This window comes from Ascaphus truei, chromosome 10 (assembly GCF_040206685.1).
Source record: "Ascaphus truei isolate aAscTru1 chromosome 10, aAscTru1.hap1, whole genome shotgun sequence".
NCBI classification, from domain to species: Eukaryota; Metazoa; Chordata; class Amphibia; order Anura; family Ascaphidae; genus Ascaphus; species Ascaphus truei.
Window position 1 is genome coordinate 55049677 of NC_134492.1, and position 27471 is coordinate 55077147.

The 27471-nt window shown below is 51.4% G+C and overlaps 1 protein-coding gene across 1 annotated transcript in view; it reads left to right on the forward strand.

Annotated features, from left to right (window-relative positions):
* CDC14A (cell division cycle 14A) overlaps positions 1 to 27471 on the forward strand; it is a 117000-nt gene that overhangs the window by 12918 nt on the left and 76611 nt on the right. Inside the window, exons 4-8 of the mRNA XM_075615491.1 lie at positions 1845 to 1924; positions 7449 to 7515; positions 19030 to 19092; positions 19757 to 19844; positions 23721 to 23951. Of these exons, the coding sequence (XP_075471606.1) occupies positions 1845 to 1924; positions 7449 to 7515; positions 19030 to 19092; positions 19757 to 19844; positions 23721 to 23951 (529 nt within the window). The remainder of the gene's footprint in view (positions 1 to 1844; positions 1925 to 7448; positions 7516 to 19029; positions 19093 to 19756; positions 19845 to 23720; positions 23952 to 27471) is intronic.

The following is a 27471-nucleotide window of genomic DNA, read 5'->3' on the forward strand; positions in this document are numbered from 1 at the left end:
GCGGCTACCCCTGGCACCACCTCCGGGTAACCTACTCTGTGGGGAGGAATCCAATCCTTCCCCAGGTTAGAGGTGGGTCACAAAGTGGATAATTGTGCGTTTTGTGCATGTGTGTATGCTTCCATTCTGTTGCCCTTGCAAATAAACATATTTTTTTGAACTCAGTACCTTGGGTTGGCGATCCAGACGAACTTGCGGGGTCTGCTCAGTACCGTTACGTGACAATGTCACTGCCATTAGTACACTCTGCCCCTAGGAAGGACTGGTCCCCTTAAACAAGTCCCTGCCACTAGTACACAGGCAGTGTGTTGACATGACATGGACTGGACAGGTTTATGGGCACGATCCTTTCACATAGAATACTCGGGAACGAATCCCTGTCGCTCCAAACAAATGATTATTTGCACAGTTACCGAGTCAGACAGGCTTCCTTCCCAGGCTGAGACTGAACTCTTTTGCTGCCAAACGCGGCGCAATATAATAGCACGCAGAGCGGACCTGGCAGTGACAGGGTTACGCGCGCCACACCTTGTCCCCGTGGTGCGTGATGACTTGCGGCTCGTGGAAAAATGCCGTCGCGGTCTGTGGGGTTTCCATTCCTCCTCGTTAATATTTTACCGGCAGCACAGAAATAAATCAAGCAAGACTCGGCTTTCAGATGGCACGGGCTCTCCCCGTGTGCATCACGTGTAGCAAATGGTGGGCAACGTACAGAGCACCACGTGGCAGGGAGATGTGTCTGCCACTGGCAGGGCAGAGGGAGCGTTTGGCAGGGAGAAAGTCAGTGAACTGGTGATACCAGCTCCTGCACCACAGGCAGAGTTTAGAGACCCAGCGCTGGGTGTAGGGCGGGATGGACATGATGAAGGGTTAAATCTCATAGGAATTGGGTCACGGACTCACTGCTTGGAAATCAAATACTCTCCAATCTGTTCTTTTCTTCTTCTCTTCGATTGTCCCAGTTCTTCTGAATCACAGTGCTGCTTTGTTACTCAGCATGTTACACGGGCTGTGTGTGTGTCTGGGATGCATGTTACACAGGCTGTGTGTGTGTGTGTCAGGGATGCATGTTACACAGGCTGTGTGTGTGTGTCAGGGATGCATGTTACACGGGCTCAGTGTGTTTGTGTGTGTGTCACGGATGCATGTTACACGGGCTGTGTGTGTGTGTCAGGGATGCACGTTACACGTGTGTGTGCGTATGTGTGTTAGGGATGCACATTACACGGGCTGTGTGTGTCTGGGATGCATGTTACACAGGCTGTGTGTGTGTGTCAGGGATGCATGTTACACAGGCTGTGTGTGTGTGTGTGTGTGTCAGGGATGCATGTTACACGGGCTTTGTGTGTTTGTCACGGATGCATGTTACACGGGCCTTATCCGTGCTGAACGAGCTTTATCTGTTACTCGGTGTTCTGTCCCGCGGGGTTCTGTGGGCGGTGCTGTCCCGTGGGGTTCTGTGGGCGGTGCTGTCCCGTGGGGTTCTGTGGGCGGTGCTGTCCCGCGGGGTTCCGTGGGTGGTGCTGTCCTGCGTGTGGTGCTGTCATGCGGGGTTCTGCGTGCGGTGCTGTACCGTGGGGTGTTCCGTGCACGTTACTGTGCTGCGCTGCTGCTCCTTGCGCGGTTCCGTGCACGGTGCTGTACCGTGGAGTTCCATGTGGGGTTCCGTGTATGGTCCTGTACCGCGGGGTGTTCCGTGCACGGTACTGTACCGTGGTGCTGTTCTGTACAAGGTGCCGTGCCGCAGGTTTCCGCGCACGACCCTATGCTATAGACACCGCGCTCTGCGAAGCACGGCCGGCCTCATACCAAACACTAATGGTCCTCCTTTCTCGGGATTTCAGGTGGTCTATTTAAAGAAAACCCCGGAAGAGGCGCACAGAGCCCTGCTCTCCGGGGCCAGCCCCTCGTATCTCCCGTTCAGGTAAGGAACCCGTCTCACCATTTAGCACTGCTTTGTATATCTGCCCGTGTGTGTCACATCCACTTTCAGGAGCGGGTCCTGATCCTTTCCTGTCCTTTTGTATGAGTATTTGAACCCTGTTCGCGAGGGGTTAATGCCGTGGATTTGATCGGTGGAGTGTCACAATATTTAGCATTTTGCATATGAAAGTTCCCGGAGTTGTTTGATGATTCACATGCTCGCTGGGAGGGAGGGAGGGAGGGAGGGGGAGGCTCGCTGGGAGGGAGGGGGAGGCTCGCTGGGCGGGAGGGAGGGGGAGGCTCGCTGGGAGGGAGGGAGGGTGAGGCTCGCTGGGAGGGAGGGAGGGTGAGGCTCGCTGGGCGGGAGGGAGGGGGAGGCTCGCTGGGAGGGAGGGGGAGGCTCGCTGGGAGGGAGGGGGAGGCTCGCTGGGAGGGAGGGAGGGTGAGGCTCGCTCGGAGGGAGGGAGGGTGAGGCTCACTGGGAGGGAGGGTGAGGCTCGCTGGGAGGGAGGGGGAGGCTCGCTGGGAGGGAGGGGGAGGCTCGCTGGGAGGGAGGGGGAGGCTCGCTGGGCAGGAGGGGGAGGCTCGCTTGAGGCTCGCTGGGCGGGAGGGAGGGTGAGGCTCGCTGGGCGGGAGGGGGAGGCTCGCTGGGCGGGAGGGAGGGCGAAACTCGTTGTGCGGGTGGGCGGGAGAGGGGGAGGCTCGCTGGGCGGGAGAGGGGGAGGTTCGCTGGGCGGGAGAGAGGGGGAGGTTCGCTGGGCGGGAGAGAAGGGGAGGCTAGCTGGGCAGGAGGGAGGGCGAGGCTCGCTGGGCAGGAGGAAGGGCGAGGCTCACTGGGCAGGAGGGAGGGCGAGGCTCGCTGGGCAGGAGGGACGGCGAGGCTCGCTGGGCAGGAGGGAGGGCGAGGCTCGCTGGGAGGGAGGGCGAGACTCGCTTAGGGCGAGGCTCGCTGTGCAGGAGGGAGGGCGAGGCTCTCTGTGCAGGAGGGAGGGCGAGGCTCTCTGGGAAGGAGGGAGGGCGAGGCTCTCTGGGCGGGAGGGAGGGCGAGGCTCTCTGGGCGGGAGGGAGGGCGAGGCTCTCTGGGCGGGAGGGAGGTCGAGGCTCTCTGGGCGGGAGGGAGGGCGAGGCTCTCTGGGCGGGAGGGAGGGCGAGGCTCGCTGGGTGGGAGAGAGTTTGAGGCTCGCTGTGTGGGAGAGATGGTGAGGCTCGCTGTGTGGGAGGGAGGGTGAGGCCTGCTGTGTGGGAGAGAGGGTGAGGCTCGCTGGGCGGGAGGGAGGGTGAGGCTCGCTGGGCGGGAGGGAGGATGAGGCTCACTGGGGGGGCGGGAGGGAGGGTGAGGCCTGCTGTGTGGGAGAGAGGGTGAGGCTCGCTGGGAGGGAGAGAGGGTGAGGCTCGCTGGGAGGGAGGGAGGGTGAGGCTCGCTGGGAGGGAGCGGGAGGCTCGCTGGGAGGGAGGGTGAGGCTCGCTGGGTGGGAGGGAGGGTGAGGCCTGCTGTGTGGGTGGGAGGGAGGCCCTCTACCCGAGTCCCCGCCTTCCTCTGCCCCGCGTCCCTGCGTTCCTGTCCTTTTCTGCCACGCGTCCCCGCCATCCTCTGCCCCGCGTCCCCGCCCTCCTCTGCCCCGCGTTCCCGCCCTCCTCTGCCCCGCGTCCCCGCCCTCCTCTGCCCCGCGTCCTTGCCCTCCTCTGCCCTGCGTCCCCGCCCTCCTCTGCCCCGCGTCCTTGCCCTCCTCTGCCCCGCGTCCCCGCCCTCCTCTGCCCCGCGTCCCCACCCTCCTCTGTCCCGCGTCCCCGCCCTCCTCTGCCCCGCGTCCCCGCTCTCCGTCCCCGCCCTCCTCTGCCCCGCCTCCCCGCCCTCCTCTGCCCCGCCTCCCCCCCCTCCCCGCCCTCCTCTGCCCCGCCTCCCCCCCCTCCTCTGCCCCGCCTCCCCGCCCTCCTCTGCCCCGCCTCCCCGCCCTCCTCTGCCCCGCCTCCCCGCCCTCCTCTGCCCCGCCTCCCCGCCCTCCTCTACCCCGCCACCCCCGGGTCCCCCACTCCCCTCTGCCCCGGGTCCCCCCGCTGGTTCTCAACACTGACTCTTGTCCCTGTCACTTTGCTCTGAGCTGCTCTGTCAGGGATTGTCCTGACCTGAGTGCGTGTCACAACTTGCAGGACTTGTCATGCAGCCAAGAAACAGCACTCGGGACTCTCAGTGACACCTAGTGACCAATGTGTATTATATCTACCGTATATTATAACTTCCCCACGCCTCGAGCTGCAGCCCTATCCCATTAACCGCACCTTCCAACTTCTCAGGAGAAATTACCGCCACAGCTTTATTTATCACAGATAAATATCTCTTATTTATCCCAACTAGGGACCCAGACAGAATGCTGCGCTCACACCTGCCAGAGCTCCAGGGAAACTCTCAGCTCGTGCTCAACTAGCCACCCAGTACCTTAGCAAACGGATATCACTAATCCTTATCTACATCATTTGCTTACCTACACACTACAGCTGTTGTTTGAACTCCAACTATACGATTATGAGATGTATTATAATATTGTGGGACTAAATTCAGCTCCCCTGTGGCTGTTCTTTGAGCTATGTATGGCCAATCTGTGTCTTATGCATTCAGTACCTTAGTCTGATTGCACAGAGCCGCCATCGGGAGGTCACCCCCACACCCACCGAGCGTAGTCTGGAACGTCACCGCCTTCCACAAATACCATACTGAAGGTTACCATCATTCTGACCGCACTAACCTGGAATGGTACCGCCTTCCCAAACTAAAATACATCCAGGTCTGAGACCTCCCTCCAGGAGCCAATACTGACTGAGCCCCCTCCCTCTCGTGTTATTATATACAGGATTGTATTGTATTGTATGTCTTTATTTATATAGCGCCATTAATGTACATAGCGCTTCACAGTAGTAATACATGTAGTAATCAAATAAATAACAGCTAATATAAATAACAGATCATGGGAATAAATGCTTCAGACATAAACGTAACATTAAGGAAGAGGAGTCCCTGCCCCGAGGAGCTTACAGTCTAATTGGTAGGTAGGGAGAACGTACAGAGACAGTAGGAGGGAGTTCTGGTAAGTGCGTCTGCAGGGGGCCAAGCTTTATGTATCATGTGTTCAGAACATCCACAGTGCTATTCATATGCTTCATTAAGCAGGTGGGTCTTAAGGTGGGTCTTAAAGGTGGCTAGAGAGGGTGCTAGTCGGGTACTGAGGGGAAGGGCATTCCAGAGGTGTGGGGCAGTCAGTGAAAAAGGTTTAAGGCGGGAGAGGGCTTTAGATACAAAGGGGGTAGAAAGAAGCCATCCTTGAGCAGAACGCAAGAGTCTGGATGGTGCATAACGAGAAATTAGGGCTGAGATATAAGGAGGGGCAGAAGAGTGTAAAGCTTTAAAAGTGAGGTGAAGAATGGAGTGTGAGATGCGGGATTTGATCGGAAGCCAGGAGAATACAAGATTATACTGATAATGCCCAGGGCCCAGTCGGTTAGTCTGAAGGAAGGCCGGGTTCAGATCCCAGTGTCGGCTCCTTGTGGCCTTGGGAGAGTCCCTCTATCTCCCTGTTCTTCAGGCACCAACAACATAGACTGAAAGCTCTGTCTTTGTACCGCGCTGCGTTCACGGCCGGCGCAATACCAGAGAGAAAACCAAACAACTCTTAATTATCAATAAATCTGATTTAATAAACAAGATCCCATGTGGCTTCCTGCTCCCCAGCTGGGATCCCTTAACCCTGTCTCTGCTGGGTGCATTTCTTCAGGGATATAAAGTTTATAAAGGGCAAATATGTATGTGTACTTCATCTATGCGCGTTTGTTGAACGCCTTACATAGGACTCCCCCCATATCTCAGCTGAATTCATTCTGAACCCCTTCAGCCGACATCTGCGTTGCCCCGAAGGCGGACAGCCAAAGGGTGTCGCTGTTTGCTGCCGTTCTCTGATGTTTGGTGATGTTACAGCTGCTCGATTTGCAATCTGAAGCTCACCAGCCCTCTAATCCCCTGTACCCAATGTTTCAACCTACCCTGCCAATAGATTGTAAGCTCCTTGTGGCAGGGTCTCTAACACACATTGCAGGCCTATCCTACCTCTTCTAACACACATTGCAGGCCTATCCTACCTCTTCTAACACACATTGCAGGCCTATCCTACCTCTTCTAACACACATTGCAGGCCTATCCTACCTCTTCTAACACACATTGCAGGCCTATCCTACCTCTTCTAACACACATTGCAGGCCTATCCTACCTCTTCTAACACACATTGCAGGCCTATCCTACCTCTCCTAACACACATTGCAGGCCTATCCTACCTCTTCTAACACACATTGCAGGCCTATCCTACCTCTTCTAACACACATTGCAGGCCTATCCTACCTCTTCTAACACACATTGCAGGCCTATCCTACCTCTTCTAACACACATTGCAGGCCTATCCTACCTCTTCTAACACACATTGCAGGCAGGCCTCCTCCTAATGTATTACTTCCTGGTAAAAGCATGTTATAAATAAAATAATAAATAGTAGATGAGGTGGAAAAAAGACATACGTCCATCAAGTTCAACCTGTTCTAAATTTAGACGTCAGATACTTTATCCTATATCCGTACTTACAGTATATTGATCCAGAGGAAGGCAAACAAAAAACCTCAATGACACATCATCCAATGATATCTCATAAGGGGAAAAATAAATTCCTTCCTGACTGCCAATTCTTGCAATCAGATTACTCTCTAGATCAACATCTTTCCATGTTTACTTATTTGGTATATCCCTGTTTACCTTCCCTTTCTAAAAAAGATGTCCAACCTTTTTTTTAACAAATCTATTGTATCTGCCATCACTGTCTCCATGGGTAATGAATTCCACATTTTAAAGCTGCAGTTCAGTCAATATCCTGCATGTGTGTTTTTTTTAATAAATCAGTTCTGTAGTAAGAAAAAATACTTTTAGCATTTTCTGTTTTTTAAAAAACAACTTTGAAAGACCAATTTTCTTGTATTATATTTTAACAAGCATTTGCTAAGGCACTGCCCCTTCATGTCCTGTCACAAGCCCTGGCACACCCCTTTGTCAGCCCTGCCCTCCCTCTAGCACATGTCAGTGCAGGAGTGCTCATGAATATTCATGAGCTTCCACTGACAGACAAGCAGAATATAAACAGATCCCTTCGCTAATTATGTCACCAAATTTCACCGATCAATACATGGAGAACGAATTGACCTGCAGCTATACAGTTCTTTAGGTAATTAGAGATTGCCCACATGAAACTATTGATTTAAAAAAATAATAAAAATAAAAAATAAAAAAAAAGACTGAACTGCAGCTTTAACTGCCCTTACGGTAAAGAACCCTTTCCTTTACTGCTGGTGAAATCTCCTTTCCTCCAACCTTAAGGGATGCCCCCGAGTCCTTTGTACTGCCCGTGGGATGAATAGTTCTTTTGAAAGCTCCTTGTGTTGACTTCCTCCCCACAGTGGCCATAATCGATAAGTATCAATAAATCTGCTTCTCTCTGCAGAGATGCTTCGTTCGGGAACTGCACCTACAACCTCACCATCCTGGACTGTCTGCAGGGGATCCGCAAGGTAATGCTGGGGCGGGGTTACAATCCTACAGCTAATTAAAGGGTCAGTGCCTCCTAGGACCAAAGGGAACTAATAGCAGTGGCATGTTTAATGGGATCAATTGAGGTGATTCCTGCCTTTGAAAAAAAATGAGTTAAGTAGAAGTATTTTTAATATACATATACTGTATATATAACAAACAAAAAGGGATAGCGCAGACTCCATAGTGTAAAGAGTTTAAGGTTCTAATATTACGAGCTAAAATCAGATCACTTACAACCATTCAGTAAAATATGCGCATTGGATATATGCATCAGTCTCCCGCTGTGCATCTTCTGGTGTGGGGCTCTAGATCTCATGGCTGGGATCATGCGGTATCCTTCTGCTTCACAGCCGGGTAACTACAGTGTTGTGCGTCCACACACAGGTCCCACGGCTACAGCGATACCGCTCCTCCAAGTTCCACAGCTCCCTTCCGTAATCACAAGGCACAATACAACAGGCTCCTGGCACAGCCAATGGCAACACACCCTTACGCGTTTCGGCGTTTAGGTTATGGCGACTTCATCAGAGGATAAGGAATGAGGAAATCCTCATGCCTTATAAAGCCCAAATTGATTGAATAATTACTCATGCGAGCACCACCTAATATGAGTGGATGAAAGTGACTACAACTAAATTGGCTGAGAGATAAACAAAATAGACACAAATTCAGTAATACTGTATATCAAATTTATTACATAAAACAACTGGCAAATAATAGTTTGGGATTTGAGACAATGGGGAACACGGAACCAACACCCAATAAATCAATATTAATGCATGAAAAAATATTATTTATATATAATACTCATAAATATAAATGTGCATAACAACAATTAAATCAGAAAAATAGATCAGAAAAATAAAGATAAACCTTGTAGTAAACATTGTTATTAAACAAACCTTATAATAAGACAAATAGGGCTGATCAAACAAATCAGTATCTGTGAACACAAACAAATAAAACTACAAATATGTAGACCAAACTATGATAAAAATCTAAATATATTGGGTCTGGAGCACATTCCTCCCTCCTTGTTGGGAGGGGATAGATTCAAGAGGCTCTGCGTTCGAGAGACCTTTTGGCTCTATATGTTGGGTACTCTGTCTCCTGGGGGGCTCAATGAGTGCATAGATTCTAGCACATTGGTCTAGGTTTGTGTATATTGATCCGCCTTAACCCAGTCTATACTCATTTCAAGGCAAGGATAATTGATGCGAATATAGAGCCTCTCATTATCAATCGACATTATCAAATCGACATTATCAAATCGACAACCCTGCCTCCACGTGGTGCCCCCTCGTTTCTAACAAAATGGGCACCCTCGACCCTTGGGACTAGCGTCCCCTTGGGTATATACAGCTAACAACTTCCATAGATCGTTTCCAAAGCGATCAGCCTTTCCTAACAATATTGGTTGTCTTAACGTTCGAACTCTTCTAGAAACGGATCAGCAGGCTCTCCTTGCAAAAAACTGTTTGTGATCGAAATGTTGATATCTGCTGCATATCACAGCCACGAATACCAAACAGCGGAAATTCTATATTATCAATCCCGCATACGCGGGGAACTGTTCAACTATTCTACAGCGCTCCAACAAACGGTTCTAATCATAGCCAGGGATTTTAATACCTAAGTTGGTGGTAATAATAAGCAAGGCAAAACAACATGTTGCTTTACCCCACATACGAACACTTGTGAAAATGGGGAACGCCTTCTTGAGCTGACAAGTTACCACGGCCTTATGCTCACAAACACGTTCTTTTGTCACGAAAAACGCCATCTCCAAACGTGGGTCAGTCCAGACGGAATGACTAGAAACCAACTTGACTACATATTAATCAAACAAAAATGTAACAAATCAATCAGTGATTGTAGGTTATTTTGGGACTTGATGTTGTTACCGACCATGCTATAGTTTGTGCGAAAATTCATCTTAAGTTCCAAAACAGGACAAAGAAACCAATTCAAAGACGCCCCAACATTATCAGTCTTCAAAATCCAACAACAAGAGACCAATATCAAGAATCGCTTAGGGATTAAACAACACCAACTGCCCAAAAACCCAATTCAGTAGATGAAGCATGGTCGCTCCTCCGACAAAAAATGCAAGATACAGTCAGTCAATGTATTCCACCATGCGAACCACAGAACACGGACTGGATTTCACATGATACTATCCAGCTTTCTCAAAGACGGAAAACAGCACTTTCAAATAACAACCACCCTCTTGGCACCCAGCTCGCCCGTGAAATTAAAAGGAATGCCAGGCAAGACAGAGAGGCTTATTTAAATCGTATAGCCGCTGAACTTGAAACTGCTCAACAACACGGTGATTATAGAAAATTCTTCAGACGGCCAAAATTACTGCTGGCAAATATTCAAACCCTGTCAGCCAATGCATCAGTGACAAAAACGGACATAAAATTACAGACGTGGAAGCTAGATTAGATAGGTGGTGCGAACATTTTAAAAAGCTGCTTAATCGACCCCCTCCTATCACAGGTGACATTGAAAATCCGAATATGTTTACTCATGGTCCATACAACATTTGCGACACCCCGCCACCCAGAATCGAAATCGCTGCAGTCATCAATAAACTTAAGAACAACAAAGCTCCAGGGGATGATGGTCTGTGTGCTGAATACTTCAAAACTGGTGGAATATATGTTATTGGTGCTATGGAAGATGTTATCTCACTTATTTGGGAAAAAGAACAAATCCCAAAAGAATGGGAAACTGTGCTCCTGCTGCCCCTACGCAAAAAAGGAGCAAGAAGTGATTGCAAAAATTACCGCGGAATCTCCTTGATCAACCTGGCGTATGAGATACTGGAAGCCATAATACTAAATCGCATAAAAGTCGGACGACAAAAAAGAACATATGAAAATCAGGCCGGTTCTAGAGCAGGAAGAGGATGTATTGACCAAATTAGTGCCTTACAACAGGTATTACAGCTGCGACAAGAGTTCAGGCAACCAACTTACATAGCCTTCCTAGACTTTACTGCCGCCTTTGATAGCGTTCATAGAGAAAGCTTGTGAACTTAATAACTTACTTGTGAACTTACTAAGACTGGATGGAATACCTAATAAATTATGTAGCATAATTTCATCCCTTTACCTCCGCACATCCTGCAAAATAAAAGCCTACAATGAGGAAAGTTGCGAATTTACAATAAATTAGCAAAGGGGGCATTTTGTCACCAACTTTATTCAACATTGGAATCGATGCCGTCCTGACAAAAGCATTGGATAATCAGCTGGGAGGTGTAATCGTTTATACAAATAACTTTGTACTTACTGATTTAACATTTGCTCTGATCGCAGACTCATGGACTCGTGGGCATGGTGGACCGAGTGATAAACGAGGCCCGTAAACTATGCCTAGTTTTGAGCAGTAGTAAATCCAAACTTTTAATGTGCTGCAACCACCTAATTGACCCAACGATCCACATTCAAAATGAGCCCATCGAGACTGCAGACCACTTTACCTACCTTGGGAGCAATACGACCGGAAATCGAAACATCTTGCGTGGGGCTCACTTAAGAAACTTTGGGCCAGTAAAGTCATACACTTAAAGACAAAAGTCCACATTTACAAAGCTGTTATTCTACCGACTTTATTATACGGTTGTGAAACCTGGCCGGTAAAGGAGACACACAAATATAAACTGGACTTATTCCAAAATCGGTGCCTGCACCGACTAACAAAAACCAAGTATACTGATAGGACGTCCAATGCTGAAATTCGCAGAAAATGCGACGTTTCCGAAAAAGTGTCGGCCATTATAGAACACAGACGGTGGCGTTGGTTAGGCCACACATTGCAGATGTCAACACATAGCATTCCAAAAATAACCCTAATGGCTGAACCTGGTCCGACATGGAAACGGCCGAAGGGTGGCGTTAGGCTTACAACATTGAGATACTTTAACCGAAAAGCTGAGGACCTGGTTATGCGCCCGTTCAACCTTAGCCGAAGAACATTTAATGAAGACTGGTTGTACCATCTAACAACTCTAGTCCAAGACCGCAAACAATGGAGACAAATTTCTGTGAAAGTCGCCTATACCCACCCTGGGTGAAGAGGCCAAAACAAACAAACAAACCAACATAAGAATGAGTTTAAGTAATTAATTATAGTGCCAATCATCTTCACATTTCTCAATTCACTTGCCTCAGGGCTCCTGTTTAATCATCCTTCATCCATCTTATATCATGAGTTTGATGGATATGTGCATATTGCTATTTAATTATTTTAAACATTTTTAGGAACATATATCTATATTTTTTAGTTTATTTCAACATATTCACACACAGACACATATTTACCATTTTTCACACATTTATTGTTTTGTTAAATATTTATATATAAACATTTAGTAATATTCACTATTATATGCATCACCTACATTAATATATTACACTATACATAGAATTTATATTTCACACATTTACACATTTTATATATACACATATTAATTAATGGTTATTAATGAAGTCACTTAGTCCATCACTTTAATAAAATTGTACATCAATCTTAGCCGAGGGGCTGGGGGAGATGTGAGGGGGGCTGGGGGAGATGTGAGAGGGGCTGGGGGAGATGTGAGAGGGGCTGGGGGAGATGTGAGAGGGACTGGGGGAGGTGTGAGAGGGACTGGGGGAGATGTGAGAGGGGCTGGGGGAGATGTGAGGGGGACTGGGGGAGATGTGAGGGGCTGGGGGAGATGTGAGAGGGACTGGGGGAGATGTGAGAGGGGCTGGGGGAGATGTGAGGGGGACTGGGGGAGATGTGAGGGGCTGGGGGAGATGTGAGAGGGGCTGGGGGAGATGTGAGAGGGACTGGGGGAGATGTGAGAGGGACTGGGGGAGATGTGAGAGGGGCTGGGGGAGATGTGAGGGGGACTGGGGGAGATGTGAGAGGGACTGGGGGAGATGTGAGAGGGGCTGGGGGAGATGTGAGAGGGGCTGGGGGAGATGTGAGAGGGGCTGGGGGAGATGGGAGAGGGGCTGGGGGAGATGTGAGAGGGGCTGGGGGAGATGTGAGAGGGGCTGGGGGAGATGTGAGGGGGGCTGGGGGAGATGTGAGAGGGGCTGGGGGAGGTGTGAGAGGGGCTGGGGGAGGTGTGAGAGGGGCTGGGGGAGGTGTGAGAGGGGCTGGGGGAGATGTGAGAGGGGCTGGGGGAGATGTGAGAGGGGCTGGGGGAGATGTGAGAGGGGCTGGGGGAGATGTGAGGGGGACTGGGGGAGATGTGAGAGGGGCTGGGGGAGATGTGAGGGGGGCTGGGGGAGATGTGAGAGGGGCTGGGGGAGATGTGAGAGGGGCTGGGGGAGATGTGAGAGGGGCTGGGGGAGATGTGAGAGGGGCTGGGGGAGATGTGAGGGGGGCTGGGGGAGATGTGAGAGGGGCTGGGGGAGATGTGAGAGGGGCTGGGGGAGATGTGAGAGGGGCTGGGGGAGATGTGAGAGGGGCTGGGGGAGATGTGAGGGGGGCTGGGGGAGATGTGAGGGGGGCTGGGGGAGATGTGAGAGGGGCTGGGGGAGATGTGAGGGGGGCTGGGGGAGATGTGAGGGGGACTGGGGGAGATGTGAGAGGGGCTGGGGGAGATGTGAGAGGGGCTGGGGGAGATGTGAGAGGGGCTGGGGGAGATGTGAGAGGGGCTGGGGGAGATGTGAGAGGGGCTGGGGGAGATGTGAGAGGGGCTGGGGGAGATGTGAGAGGGGCTGGGGGAGATGTGAGAGGGGCTGGGGGAGATGTGAGAGGGGCTGGGGGAGATGTGAGAGGGGCTGGGGGAGATGTGAGGGGGGCTGGGGGAGATGTGAGAGGGGCTGGGGGAGATGTGAGAGGGGCTGGGGGAGATGTGAGAGGGGCTGGGGGAGATGTGAGAAGGGCTGAGGGAGATGTGAGAGGGGCTGGGGGAGGTGTGAGAGGGGCTGGGGGAGGTGTGAGAGGGGCTGGGGGAGGTGTGAGGGGGACTGGGGGAGATGTGAGAGGGGCTGGGGGAGATGTGAGAGGGGCTGGGGGAGATGTGAGAGGGGCTGGGGGAGATGTGAGGGGGACTGGGGGAGATGTGAGAGGGACTGGGGGAGATGTGAGGGGCTGGGGGAGATGTGAGGGGGACTGGGGGAGATGTGAGAGGGGCTGGGGGAGATGTGAGAGGGGCTGGGGGAGATGTGAGGGGCTGGGGGAGATGTGAGAGGGGCTGGGGGAGATGTGAGAGGGACTGGGGGAGATGTGAGAGGGACTGGGGGAGATGTGAGAGGGACTGGGGGAGATGTGAGAGGGGCTGGCGGAGACGTGAGAGGGGCTGGGGGAGACGTGAGAGGGACTGGGAGAGACGTGAGGGGGACTGGGAGAGACGTGAGGGGGGCTGGGGGAGACGTGAGAGGGGCTGGGGGAGACGTGAGAGGGGCTGGGGGAGACGTGAGGGGGACTGGGGGAGACGTGAGAGGGGCTGGGGGAGACGTGAGAGGGACTGGGAGATGTGAGAGGGGCTGGGGGAGATGTGAGAGGGACTGGGGGAGATGTGAGAGGGGCTGGGGGAGATGTGAGAGGGGGATGTGAGAGGGACTGGGGGAGATGTGAAGGGGCTGGGGGAGATGTGAGAGGGGCTGGGGGAGATGTGAGAGGGGCTGGGGGAGATGTGAGAGGGACTGGGGGAGATGTGAGGGGGACTGGGGGAGATGTGAGAGGGGCTGGGGGAGACGTGAGAGGGGCTGGGGGAGACGTGAGAGGGACTGGGGGAGACGTGAGAGGGACTGGGAGAGACGTGAGGGGGACTGGGAGAGACGTGAGGGGGGCTGGGGGAGATGTGAGAGGGGCTGGGGGAGATGTGAGAGGGACTGGGGGAGATGTGAGAGGGGCTGGGGCAGATGTGAGAGGGGCTGGGGGAGATGTGAGAGGGAGTGAGGGAGATGTGAGGGGGAGGGGCTGGGGGAGATGTGAGAGGGAGTGAGGGAGATGTGAGAGGGGCTGGGGGAGATGTGAGAGGGGCTGGGAGAGATGTGTGAGGGGCTGGGGGAGATGTGAGAGGGGCTGGGGGAGATGTGAGAGGGAGTGAGGGAGATGTGAGGGGGACTGGGGGAGATGTGAGAGGGGCTGGGGGAGATGTGAGAGGGGCTGGGGGAGATGTGAGAGGGGCTGGGGGAGATGTGAGAGGGAGTGAGGGAGATGTGAGAGGGGCTGGGGGAGATGTGAGAGGGGGACTGGGGGAGATGTGAGGGGGACTGGGGGAGATGTGAGAGGGGCTGGGGGAGATGTGAGAGGGACTGGGGAGATGTGAGGGGGACTGGGGGAGATGTGAGAGGGGCTGGGGGAGGTGTGAGAGGGGCTGGGGGAGATGTGAGAGGGACTGGGGGAGATGTGAGAGGGACTTTGGGAGATGTGAGAGGGACTTTGGGAGATGTGAGGGGGACTGGGGGAGATGTGAGAGGGGCTGGGGGAGATGTGAGAGGGGCTGGGGGAGATGTGAGAGGGGCTGGGGGAGATGTGAGAGGGGCTGGGGGAGATGTGAGAGGGGCTGGGGGAGATGTGAGGGGGGCTGGGGGAGATGTGAGAGGGGCTGGGGGAGATGTGAGAGGGGCTGGGGGAGGTGTGAGAGGGGCTGGGGGAGGTGTGAGAGGGGCTGGGGGAGGTGTGAGAGGGGCTGGGGGAGATGTGAGAGAGGCTGGGGGAGATGTGAGAGGGACTGGGGGAGATGTGAGAGGGACTGGGGGAGATGTGAGGGGGACTGGGGGAGATGTGAGAGGGGCTGGGGGAGATGTGAGAGGGGCTGGGGGAGATGTGAGAGGGACTGGGGGAGGTGTGAGAGGGGCTGGGGGAGGTGTGAGAGGGGCTGGGGGAGATTTGAGAGGGTCTGGGGGAGATGTGAGAGGGACTGGGGGAGATGTGAGTGGGACTGGGGGAGATGTGAGAGGGACTGGGGGAGATGTGAGAGGGGCTGGGGGAGGTGTGAGAGGGGCTGGGGGAGATTTGAGAGGGTCTGGGGGAGATGTGAGAGGGACTGGGGAGATGTGAGTGGGACTGGGGGAGATGTGAGAGGGACTGGGGGATATGTGAGAGGGGCTGGGGGAGATGTGAGAGGGGCTGGGGGAGATGTGAGAGGGACTGGGGGAGATGTGAGAGGGGCTGGGGGAGATGTGAGAGGGACTGGGGGAGATGTGAGAGGGACTTTTTGGAGATGTGAGAGGGGCTGGGGGAGGTGTGAGAGGGGCTGGGGGAGATGTGAGAGGGGCTGGGGGAGGTGTGAGAGGGGCTGGGGGAGATGTGAGAGGGGCTGGGGGAGATGTGAGAGGGGCTGGGGGAGATGTGAGAGGGGCTGGGGGAGGTGTGAGAGGGGCTGGGGGAGGTGTGAGAGGGACTGGGGGAGATGTGAGAGGGGCTGGGGGAGATGTGAGAGGGGCTGGGGGAGATGTGAGAGGGGCTGGGGGAGATGTGAGAGGGGCTGGGGAGATGTGAGAGGGGCTGGGGGAGATGTGAGAGGGGCTGGGGGAGATGTGAGAGGGGCTGGGGAGATGTGAGAGGGGCTGGGGGAGATGGGAGAGGGGCTGGGGGAGATGGGAGAGGGGCTGGGGGAGATGGGAGAGGTGCTGGGGGAGATGTGAGAGGGGCTGGGGGAGATGTGAGAGGGGCTGGGGGAGATGTGAGAGGGGCTGGGGGAGATGTGAGGGGGGCTGGGGGAGATGTGAGAGGGGCTGGGGGAGATGTGAGGGGGACTGGGGGAGATGGGAGAGGGGCTGGGGGAGATGTGAGAGGGGCTGGGGGAGATGTGAGAGGGACTGGGGGAGATGGGAGGTACACCCCCCTGCCCCCCCCCGAGCTGTTCCTTCCATTTGACAGAAAAAACTTTCACATGTATACTTGCACTGCTAGCAGCTCCACTTTTGGACATTGTATTGTACTGGGTTCCCCTGGTCTACCCCCCTGGTCTCTCTCCCCCCTGGTCTCTTTCTCCCCCCCCCCCGGTCTCTTTATCTCTCCCCCCCCCCGGTCTCTTTCTCTCCCCCACTGGTCTCTTCCCCCCATGTGTCTCTGCTCCCCCCCTGGTCTCTCTGCGCCCCCTCTGGTCTCTCTGCGCCCCCTCTGGTCTCTCTGCGCCCCCCCCTGGTCTCTCTGTGCCCCCCCCTGGTCTCTCTGCGCCCCCCCCTGGTCTCTCTGCTCCCCCCCCCTTGTCTCGCTACTCCCCCCCCTGGTCTTTCTGCTTCCCCCTTGTCTCTCTTCTCCCCCCCTTGGTCTCTCTTCTTACCCCCCCCCTGGTCTCTATTCTCCCCCTCCTGGTCTCTCTTCTCCCCCTCCTGGTCCCTTTCGCTCCCCCCCTGGTCTCTCTGCTCCCCCCCTAGTCTCTCCTCCCCCCCTATGCGCAGTCCTGTTCAACTGAATAAAACATTTTTTTGTTACAAGTATCCATGAAATCAGTGTGTGCAAAAATTTATTGAATTGTATTTGTTCCCTATGGTCTCTCCCCTCCCCCCGTCTCTCTCCCCCCACCTGGTCTCTCTCCCCTCTCTCCCTCCCCCCTTTGTCTCTCTCTTCTCTCCCCACTTGGTCTCTCACTTCTCTCCCCCCTCCCCCCCGGTCTCTCACTTTTCTCTCCCCCCTTGGTCTCTCTCTCCACCCCCCTGGTCTCTCTCTCCACCCTCCCTGGTCTCTCTCTCTCCTCTCTCCACTTCCCCCCTGGTCTCTCTCTCCACCCCCCCTGGTTTCTCTCCCTCCCCCCCGATCTCTTCTCCCCCCCTATAAAGGGGCAGTACGATGAGAGAGAACCTGTTGCTAAAAAAATTGGAATCCCACTACTGGGAAGCAGCCAAGATGTGGCTATGAATATGGCACCTTTACATGTCCTGTGGGCCAATAGGAAGCCGTGATGTAATTCCTTGGATCTTCTTATTGGCCCATGTGACACGGGACATTTAAACTGTGCAGAAATACCGGCACCCCCCTTCCGAGGTAAGCATCTCAAGAATCCGAGGGTCCCTGGAGCTGAAATCAAAGAGATTCAGCTCCAGAGACCCCATGCTTCAAACAAAACAAACACACACTGGTGTTGCCAGGAGTCCTGCTTTTAAATGTCCTAATAACAAAGATCATTCAGAAGCGTGAGACCACACAAAGATGTATGGAGAGATGCATGCTGGGTATTACCCGAAAAGACAGGATAAAGAACAAATGGCTGCGAAAACAAAAAGAAGTCTTTGACATCATCACATGGAGGAAGAAATTAAAATGGCGATGGGCCGGACATATCGCAAGAAGAAATGGCCATCGTTGGATAAAGATGGTACTCAACTGGATACCTAGAGATATTAAAGACCAAGACGACGAATAGAAGTGGAGAAGAAGCTGTAACCGCAGAACCTGAGAGATCATTGGGGACGATTCACGGTGTGAAGATGATGATGATATCATTTTAATGTCTCCATAGAACCCAAATGCCCCGGAGAATGTTTCAAACTTTTAGCTAATCTCATTCGTGTGAACTGTGGTATATACCGACACATAAGTAAAGAACAGTGCTTTCCCATTCCTGAGACTAATTAAGCTGTGATCATTAGTTGATCGTGGAAGAAGAGGAAGAAGAATTATCAGTTAAGATTAGAAATGTGATACAAAAATATATTGCGCTCATAAGTGGTTAATATGTGATGAGTGATATTGTGACTTAAATAAAAATAACATAACCTGATTGGAAGGAGGTTTTATGCCGCTGCTCAAATAGGTTGGCTCAGCACACCAGGCTAAAATGGAAACAGAAGAAAAAACAGCGCAAAAAAACCATGGTGTAGTATATTAAAAGTCTATTTATACAATAAAGGTGAGTGTTGCACGTACATCAATATAAAAATTACACAGCATAACATGTTAGGGACATGTTACCACTCGGCGGGAACAGCAGGACACGAACAGATGTATCTGGAACGTCCTTCCTCTGGTCGCTGGTATCCAGGATCGGTAAGTACAACTCCACTTGAGAAGCCTTCCCGTGTACTGAAGATACTGCAGCCGTTGGTTCGGAAGGGGTGATCTCCTGATCAGTTCCGGGTTAGTCCGCGTGTGCGTGTGACGTCATCTAGTGGCGTCCCTCTGCCGGTCGCGTCTCACCGCGTCTCACCACACTGATAGCGTATCGAGTGAGCAGAAAGTCCCGAGCAAGTCCCGAACAAAGCAAGTGCAATCAAATGAAGCCGCAATGGGGATAGAAAATGAAAATAAAGGAACGCGCCGAGTGGTAACATGTCCCTAACATGTTATGCTGTGTAATTTTTATATTGATGTACGTGCAACACTCACCTTTATTCCATAAATTGATTTTTAATATACTACACTATGGTTTTTTTGCGCTGTTTTTTCTTCTGTTTCCAAGATTAGAAATGTGTAGGACAATAGAAATGATCAGTACAATGTTTCCTTTCCGAGGGAGGAGGGGGAGGAAATGGTTAATGTGTTTTTTACCTGCTACGTGGGATTAGCCCTTCTGCGTCTCTTCCTTTCAGGCTCTCCAGCACGGCTTCTTTCACTTCGACAGTTTTGATGTGGATGAATATGAGCATTACGAGGTAAGAACATCTCTCTGCAGGGCCCACTGAAAGGGTTAAAATGTAAAACCCGTCAACCCACCCCATAACCGGCTGGTAAAAATGCAGGGTGCGGGGGCCTCTTCCCTTCCCCGTAGCCCTACCTGTGGGGGCAGTAGCGACGGTGCTGAAGGGAGCCCCCTCGGGGGGGTCCTGCCATGGAAGTCAGACCCGGCATCCGTGATCGCCACCCGAGTGGGCTCTTTCCCTTGCTGCACCCGCTCCACAAGTTGGGTTATGGGGGGTCCGGCGCAGCCACAATAATGCAACCATCATCAAATCAGCCTGTGTGTGTGTGTGTGTGTGTGTGTGTGTGTGTGTGTGTGTGTGTGTGTGTGTGTGTGTGTGTGTGTGTGTGTGTGTGTGTGTGTGTGTATATACGTTTGTATAATCTTCAGTGAAATGTCCAGTTTACATTATTCTTAATAGTCTGTGCATTAGTAAGGGTTTTTTTTATTTTGCTGTTCATTTGGCAAAAAGGGATACATTTTCTTCATATTTCCGTGTCAGATTAACGAGAGCTGTGCTATTCAGCTAACCTTTCATTGCAAACCTAACGTAATGATTGAGGCATTGTCGGGCCTGAAACACTCTGGACGGAGGTGTCCGGCTGATACTCTGTCTGACACTGATATTCTGTCTGCAGAGGGTGGAGAATGGAGACTTTAACTGGATCGTCCCGGGGAAATTCCTGGCGTTCAGCGGCCCGCACCCGAAAAGCAAAATTGAAAATGGTAAGCAAGAGGAAGGGGTTAATCTGCCTACTTATCACACAGCAGATTCTACCCACACTAGGGTATTAACCACAGTGCTGGCAGTAACGCAGTTAAAAGTGCATTCCCATGACACACTGCAAATCTGTGATTTAAAGAAAATAGCGGTGCTGCTGCTGCTGGCATAAAAATATAATAAATGTATATTAAGTAAGCATTGACAGATTCTTTTAAACATATTGTCACTTAAAAACAGAAAGGGGGCCAAAACATGAAAACATCATCTATGTAACTGACTTTCTAATAAAGGGTTTTAATCAATTTGACTTATTTTGATTTGGGTGATTATTAATATTTTCTTATCCATCGGCTACTTATGTTTCCCTGTTTAATTAATGATGGCTTCATAATTACTGTACAAAGAAAGACCAGCAGGAAAAAAATCAACTTACCCGTAGATCTGGAACTGTCAGATCCCCCAAAAACAGATGAGATTGTAAAAGGTGTTTCTTTGCAGTGGAAACATTTAGGCCCATATTTACTAACATAGGCAAGAGGGGACACACCCGCTCAGCTCAAGAATAGTAAATGTGTGGGTGCACTAGGGGTAATGATGTGGAGAGGAAAAGAAGGGTTAACCAGAGCCAGATGGAGAGTCGGCCGAGGTAAATTGTCCCCGCTTTACATGCACTCACTTGTCTGTTTGTGGAGCTGCGGCTGTGGGACAAGGAGATGGTGATTGTCTGTATAAAGAACTCGTTATAGTCGTGTCAGTGACCATGGGTCAATAGTAGTCCCAAATTGATAATGAATAAACCCCAGTGAGGTTCTGAATGGGTAAAAACAACGTCAATAGGGTCCTATGGACTAATATAGATCAAATAAAAGTGACCTAAAATAAGATGTAGAGAGATCTCAGTGCTCGTCAGGCCGGCTGTACAGGTGTGATTGCTAAGTAATTGTGCTCTGGTCTCTATGCCAGATAACTGAAGATACCAGTGTATGTGTGAGCAAGGTACTAATGAGCCATCGTCTGAGTGACATGCTGCAGTTACACGAGGCTCTCACTATATGTACATCAAGTTATAGAATGTCACTAGTAACTTCCCACAGTAACCATATATCACCGGGATGGTAGCAGGATAAGCAGCAATACAAGAGAATGAGTTGAGATGAGTTCTGAGACCACATTTACTAAGCAGTTTTTGTCCATAATACACCGCCCAGCGCAGGAAGACACACAGCTCGTTGACTTGAATGGGAAATGCAGCGTCTTCTAATAATAAGCTGACTTATTTATTTATAAAAGCTTTTACCAGGAACACCGGCGTATTTCAACCATAGGCACTAAGCTGTGGCAGCCGCATCCTTACCTGCTGCCCCCTCCTCCTTCTGAACCGCGTCACATGCGCAGTGGACCTCACCAACGTGACATCACACAGCGTCACATTGCCGTGGTAACGCGATGTAATTACATTTGAAGCTTTGCCGTCGCATTGCCATGGCAACGAGAAGCCGTGGTGATGTCCGCGGCGCAATTTGATGCTGTGGTTCAACAGGCGAAGGAGGGCGGAAGGTAATGAGGTGGTTCAGCAGGAGAAGGAGGGCGGAAGGTAATGAGGTGGTTCAGCAGGAGAAGGAGGGCGGAAGGTAATGAGGTGGTTCAGCAGGAGAAGGAGGGCGGAAGGTAATGAGGTGGTTCAGCAGGAGAAGGAGGGCGGAAGGTAATGAGGTGGTTCAGCAGGAGAAGGAGGGCGGAAGGTAATGAGGTGGCCGCAACAGCTAACTGACTTCCCATCAGGCCCGATAGGCCCGAGAGCGTGCCAAAAGTATACGGAGCGGACATTTTTGCCACCCGGGCTTAATGAGTCCAATGGGAAATCGGCCACTGACCAGGAAGTAATACATTGAGAGATACCTCTCGTTTTCAAGTATGTCCTGGGCACAGAGTTATGACAGATACATGGTTACAAAAACACGTTTACATTAGGTGAAAAGGTTTATACATTATGTATAAAGACATTGCATGGACAGTTAAAGATAATATATCTTATAGGCGTATGTAATAGTTACAGACCAGATTAAGATGTGAGACAGCTTTAGTTTTGAAAGAACTTAGATTGGTGGCGGCTGTGAGAGTCTCTGGTAGATTGTTCCAGTTGTGAGATGCACGGTAAGAGAATGAGAAGCGGACAGATACTTTGTTGAACCTTGGGACCATGAACAGTCTTTTGGAGTCAGATCTCAGGGGATAAGTGCGGCATGTTGGAGGGGTGAGGAGGTGTTTCAGATAGACGGGTAGCTTTCCCAGAAAGTATTTGAAGGCAAGACAGGAGAGATGAACTTTGCACCTAGACTCGAGTGATGACCAATTTAGTTCTTTGAGCATTTCGCAGTGATGTGTGTTGTAGTTGCATTGGAGAACAAAATGGCATATTGAATTGTAGAGGGTATCTAGTTTGCTTAGGTGAGTTTGTGGTACCGTGCCATATACTAATAGAATTGAGTGAGTTTGAAAAACTGCCGATCAATGCCGAAAGTGTCTTATCGCCACGCGTCTCACGATTTTTTTTTCCGGGAAGAAAAAACAGTGATTTTTGCTCTTATCGCCGACTTTTTGCTGCTTACTGAATAGCAGTAGGCATTTTTGGCCAAAAAGCTGTCGATAAGTGGCTTATCGCTGTTTAGTGCATAGGCCCCTTAGACTGTTGAATCCCCAAACAGTGTTTAATCTTCACTCGATATTTAGTTATTTGTTTCAGGTCTGGTTTCATTTATTTAACTTAACTGACTCTTTCGTGACATCTTTTTGCATTCTCGTCTTCATATGTATGTATATGTATGTATGTATGTATGCATGCATGTATATACAGTCATGTGAAAAAGAAAGTACACCCTCTTTGAATTCGATGGTTTTACATATGAGGACATAATAACAATCATCTGTTCCTTAGCAGGTCTTAAAATTAGGTAAATACAACCTCAGATGAACAACAACACATGGCATATTACACCGTGTCATGATTTATTTAACAAAAATAAAGCCAAAATGGAGAAGCCATGTGTGAAAAACTAAGACCACCCTTACTGCTTCTATAGAAATTAAGCTGCTAAGTAGCAGACAGGTGCTGCTAATCAAATGCCCTTGATTAATTGATCATCAGCAAGTGTGACCACCTCTATAAAAGCCGAAGTTTTAGCAGTTTGCTGGTCTGGAGCATTCAGGTGTGTTAACACAATGCCAAGGAGGAAAGACATCAGCAATGATCTTAGAGAAGCAATTGTTGCTGCTCATCAATCTGGGAAGGGTTATAAGGCCATTTCCAAACAATTTATTTTTGTTAAATAAATCATGACACGGTGTAATATGTCATGTGTTGTTGTTCAGCTGAGGTTGTATTTACCTAATTTTAAGACCTGCTAAGGAACAGATGATTGTGATCATGTCCTGATATGTAAAACCATCGATTTCAAAGAGGGTGTACTTTCTTTTTCACATGGCTGTATGTATGTAGTGCCATCCATGTACACAGCACATCACAGCAGTAATACACGGGACATCATGATATAACACATAATAGGAATCAGTGCCTCTTACATAAAACATTAGGAAAAAGTGTCCCTGCCCCGAAGAGCTTACAATCTAAGTAATAGGTACTGTAATAACGGTAACTCTGATATGTTGCAGTTTATTTTCATCCAGACTTCCTGTTGATTTGGATTGATAATTTGTCCATATGTCCCCCCATTTCGTCTGTCTGCTTTGCAAACCATTTTTTAATAATAATAATAAAAAAGGTATAAAAAGAAAGTCTTGCCCTCCTCTGCTGGGCGGCAGATCCAGCCCGAATGTTTTATTCACGCTTATCCCTGTGTCTTCTCGCCCTCTCTCTGAAGGTTACCCCCTCCACGCGCCTGAAGCGTATTTCCCCTATTTCAGAAAACACAACGTCACGACGGTCGTCCGACTCAACAAGAAGATTTATGACGCAAAGCGCTTCACGGACGCGGGTTTCCATCACCACGACATGTTCTTTGTGGACGGGAGCACGCCCAGCGATGTCATCCTGCGCAGGTTCCTGAGCCTGTGTGAGGGCACGGAGGGAGCTATCGCCGTGCACTGCAAAGGTAGGGCTGACAATGAGTGTGCACTCAGCTTACATACGAGAGGAGAGGCTGTATAGATAACAAGGCTGCACTCACTATACCTCTCCTTTCCACCTCTCCTACTCTCACTCATTTAACACCGTTACTACCTCCCCTGTATATCTCCCTCACACTCAATATATCACCCAGCGCCTTCTCCCCCTCACTGCCCCACCTGTATATCTCCCTCACACTCAATATATCACCCAGCGCCTTCTCCCCTCACTGCCCCCCACCTGTATATCTATCACACTCAGTATAACACCCAGCACCTTCTCCCCCTCACTGCCCCCACCTGTATCTAACTCACACTCAGTATAACACCCAGCTACTTCTCCCCCTCACTGCCCCCCCTGTATATCTCTCACACTCAGTATAACACCCAGCACCTTCTCCCCCTCACTGCCCCCCACCTGTATATCCCTCACACTCAGTATAACACCCAGCACCTTCTCCCCCTCACAGCCCCCCACCTGTATATCTCACTCACACTCAGTATAACACCCAGCGCCTCCTCCCCCTCACTGCCCCCCTCCTGTATATCTCACTCACACTCAGTATAACACCCAGCGCCTCCTCCCCCTCACTGCCCCACCTGTATATCTCTCACACTCAGTATAACACCCAGCACCTTCTCCCCCTCACTGCCCCCCACCTGTATATCTCTCACACTCAGTATAACACCCAGCGCCTCCTCCCCCTCACTGCCCCCCACCTGTATATCTCACTCACACTCAGTATAACACCCAGCGCCTCCTCCCCCTCACTGCCCCCACCTGTATATCTCTCACACTCAGTATAACACCCAGCACCTTCTCCCCCTCACTGCCCCCCCACCTGTATATCCCTCACACTCAGTATAACACCCAGCACCTTCTCCCCTCACTGCCCCCATCTGTATATCTCACTCACACTCAGTATAACACCCAGCGCCTTCTCCCCTCACTGCCCCCCCCACTTGTATATCTCTCTCACTCAGTATAACACCCAGCACCTTCTCCCCCTCACTGCCCCCACTCCTGTATATCTCTCACACTCAGTATAACACCCAGCGCCTTCTCCCCTCACTGCCCCCCCCACTTGTATATCTCTCTCACTCAGTATAACACCCAGCACCTTCTCCCCCTCACTGCCCCCCACCTGTATATCTCTCACACTCAGTATAACACCCAGCACCTTCTCCCCCTCACTGCCCCCCACCTGTATATCTCTCACAATCAGTATAACACCCAGCGCCTTCTCCCCCTCACTGCCCCCCACCTGTATATCCATCACACTCAGTATAACACCCAGCGCCTTCTCCCCCTCACTGCCCCCACCTGTATATCTCTCACACTCAGTATAACACCCAGCAACTTCTCCCTCTCACTGCCCCACCTGTATATCTCTCTCACACTCAGTATAACACCCAGCACCTTCTCCCCCTCACTGCCCCCCACCTGTATATCTCTCACACTCAGTATAACACCTTCTCCCCCTCACTGCCCCACCTGTATATCTCTCACACTCAGTATAACACCCAGCACCTTCTCCCCCTCACTGCCCCCCACTTGTATATCTCTCACACTCAGTATAACACCCAGCACCTTCTCCCCCTCACTGCCCCCCACCTGTATATCTCTCACACTCAGTATAACACCTTCTCCCCCTCACTGCCCCACCTGTATATCTCTCACACTCAGTATAACACCCAGCACCTTCTCCCCCTCACTGCCCCCACCTGTATATCTCTCACACTCAGTATAACACCCAGCAACTTCTCCCTCTCACTGCCCCACCTGTATATCTCTCTCACACTCAGTATAACACCCAGCACCTTCTCCCCCTCACTGCCCCCCACCTGTATATCTCTCACACTCAGTATAACACCTTCTCCCCCTCACTGCCCCACCTGTATATCTCTCTCACACTCAGTATAACACCCAGCACCTTCTCCCTCACACTGCCCCACCTGTATATCTCTCTCACACTCAGTATAACACCTTCTCCCCCTCACTGCCCCACCTGTATATCTCTCTCACACTCAGTATAACACCTTCTCCCCCTCACTGCCCCACCTGTATATCTCTCTCACACTCAGTATAACACCTTCTCCCCCTCACTGCCCCACCTGTATATCTCTCTCACACTCAGTATAACACCTTCTCCCCCTCACTGCCCCACCTGTATATCTCTCTCACACTCAGTATAACACCCAGCACCTTCTCCCTCTCACTGCCCCCCCTCCTGTATATCTCTCACACTCAGTATAACACCCAGCGCCTTCTCCCCCTCACTGCCCCCCACCTGTATATCCATCACACTCAGTATAACACCCAGCGCCTTCTCCCCCTCACTGCCCCCACCTGTATATCTCTCACACTCAGTATAACACCCAGCAACTTCTCCCTCTCACTGCCCCCCACCTGTATATCTCTCACACTCAGTATAACACCCAGCACCTTCTCCCCCTCACTGCCCCCCACCTGTATATCTCTCTCACACTCAGTATAACACCCAGCACCTTCTCCCCCTCACTGCCCCCCACCTGTATATCTCTCACACTCAGTATAACACCTTCTCCCCCTCACTGCCCCACCTGTATATCTCTCACACTCAGTATAACACCCAGCACCTTCTCCCCCTCACTGCCCCCCACTTGTATATCTCTCACACTCAGTATAACACCCAGCACCTTCTCCCTCACACTGCCCCACCTGTATATCTCTCTCACACTCAGTATAACACCCAGCACCTTCTCCCTCTCACTGCCCCCCCACCTGTATATCTCTCACACTCAGTATAACACCCAGCGCCTTCTCCCCCTCACTGCCCCTCTCCTGTATATCTCTCACACTCAGTATAACACCCAGCACCTTCTCCCCCTCACTGCCCCCCCACCTGTATCTCACTCACACTCAGTATAACACCCAGCGCCTTCTCCCCCTCACTGCCCCCCACCTGTATATCTCCCTCACACTCAGCATAACACCCAGCACCTTCTCCCCCTCACTGCTCCCCCTGTATATCTCTCAAACTCCGTATAACACGCAGCACCTTCTCCCCTCACTGGCCTCACCTGTATATCTCTCCACCCTCAACTGTATATCTCCCTCCCCTCACTGCCCTCACCTGTATATCTCTCCCCCTCACTGCCCTCACCTGTATATCTCTCCCCCTCACTGCCCTCACCTGTATATCTCTCCCCCTCACTGCCCTCACCTGTATATCTCTCCCCCTCACTGCCCTCACCTGTATATCTCTCCCCATCACTGCCCTCACCTGTATATCTCTCCCCCTCACTGCCCTCACCTGTATATCTCTCCCCCTCACTGCCCTCACCTGTATATCTCTCCCCATCACTGCCCTCACCTGTATATCTCTCCCCCTCACTGCCCTCACCTGTATATCTCTCCCCCTTACTGCCCTCACCTGTATATCTCTCCCCCTCACTGCCCTCACCTGTATATCTCTCCCCCTCACTGCCCTCATCTGTATATCTCTCCCCCTTACTGCCCTCACC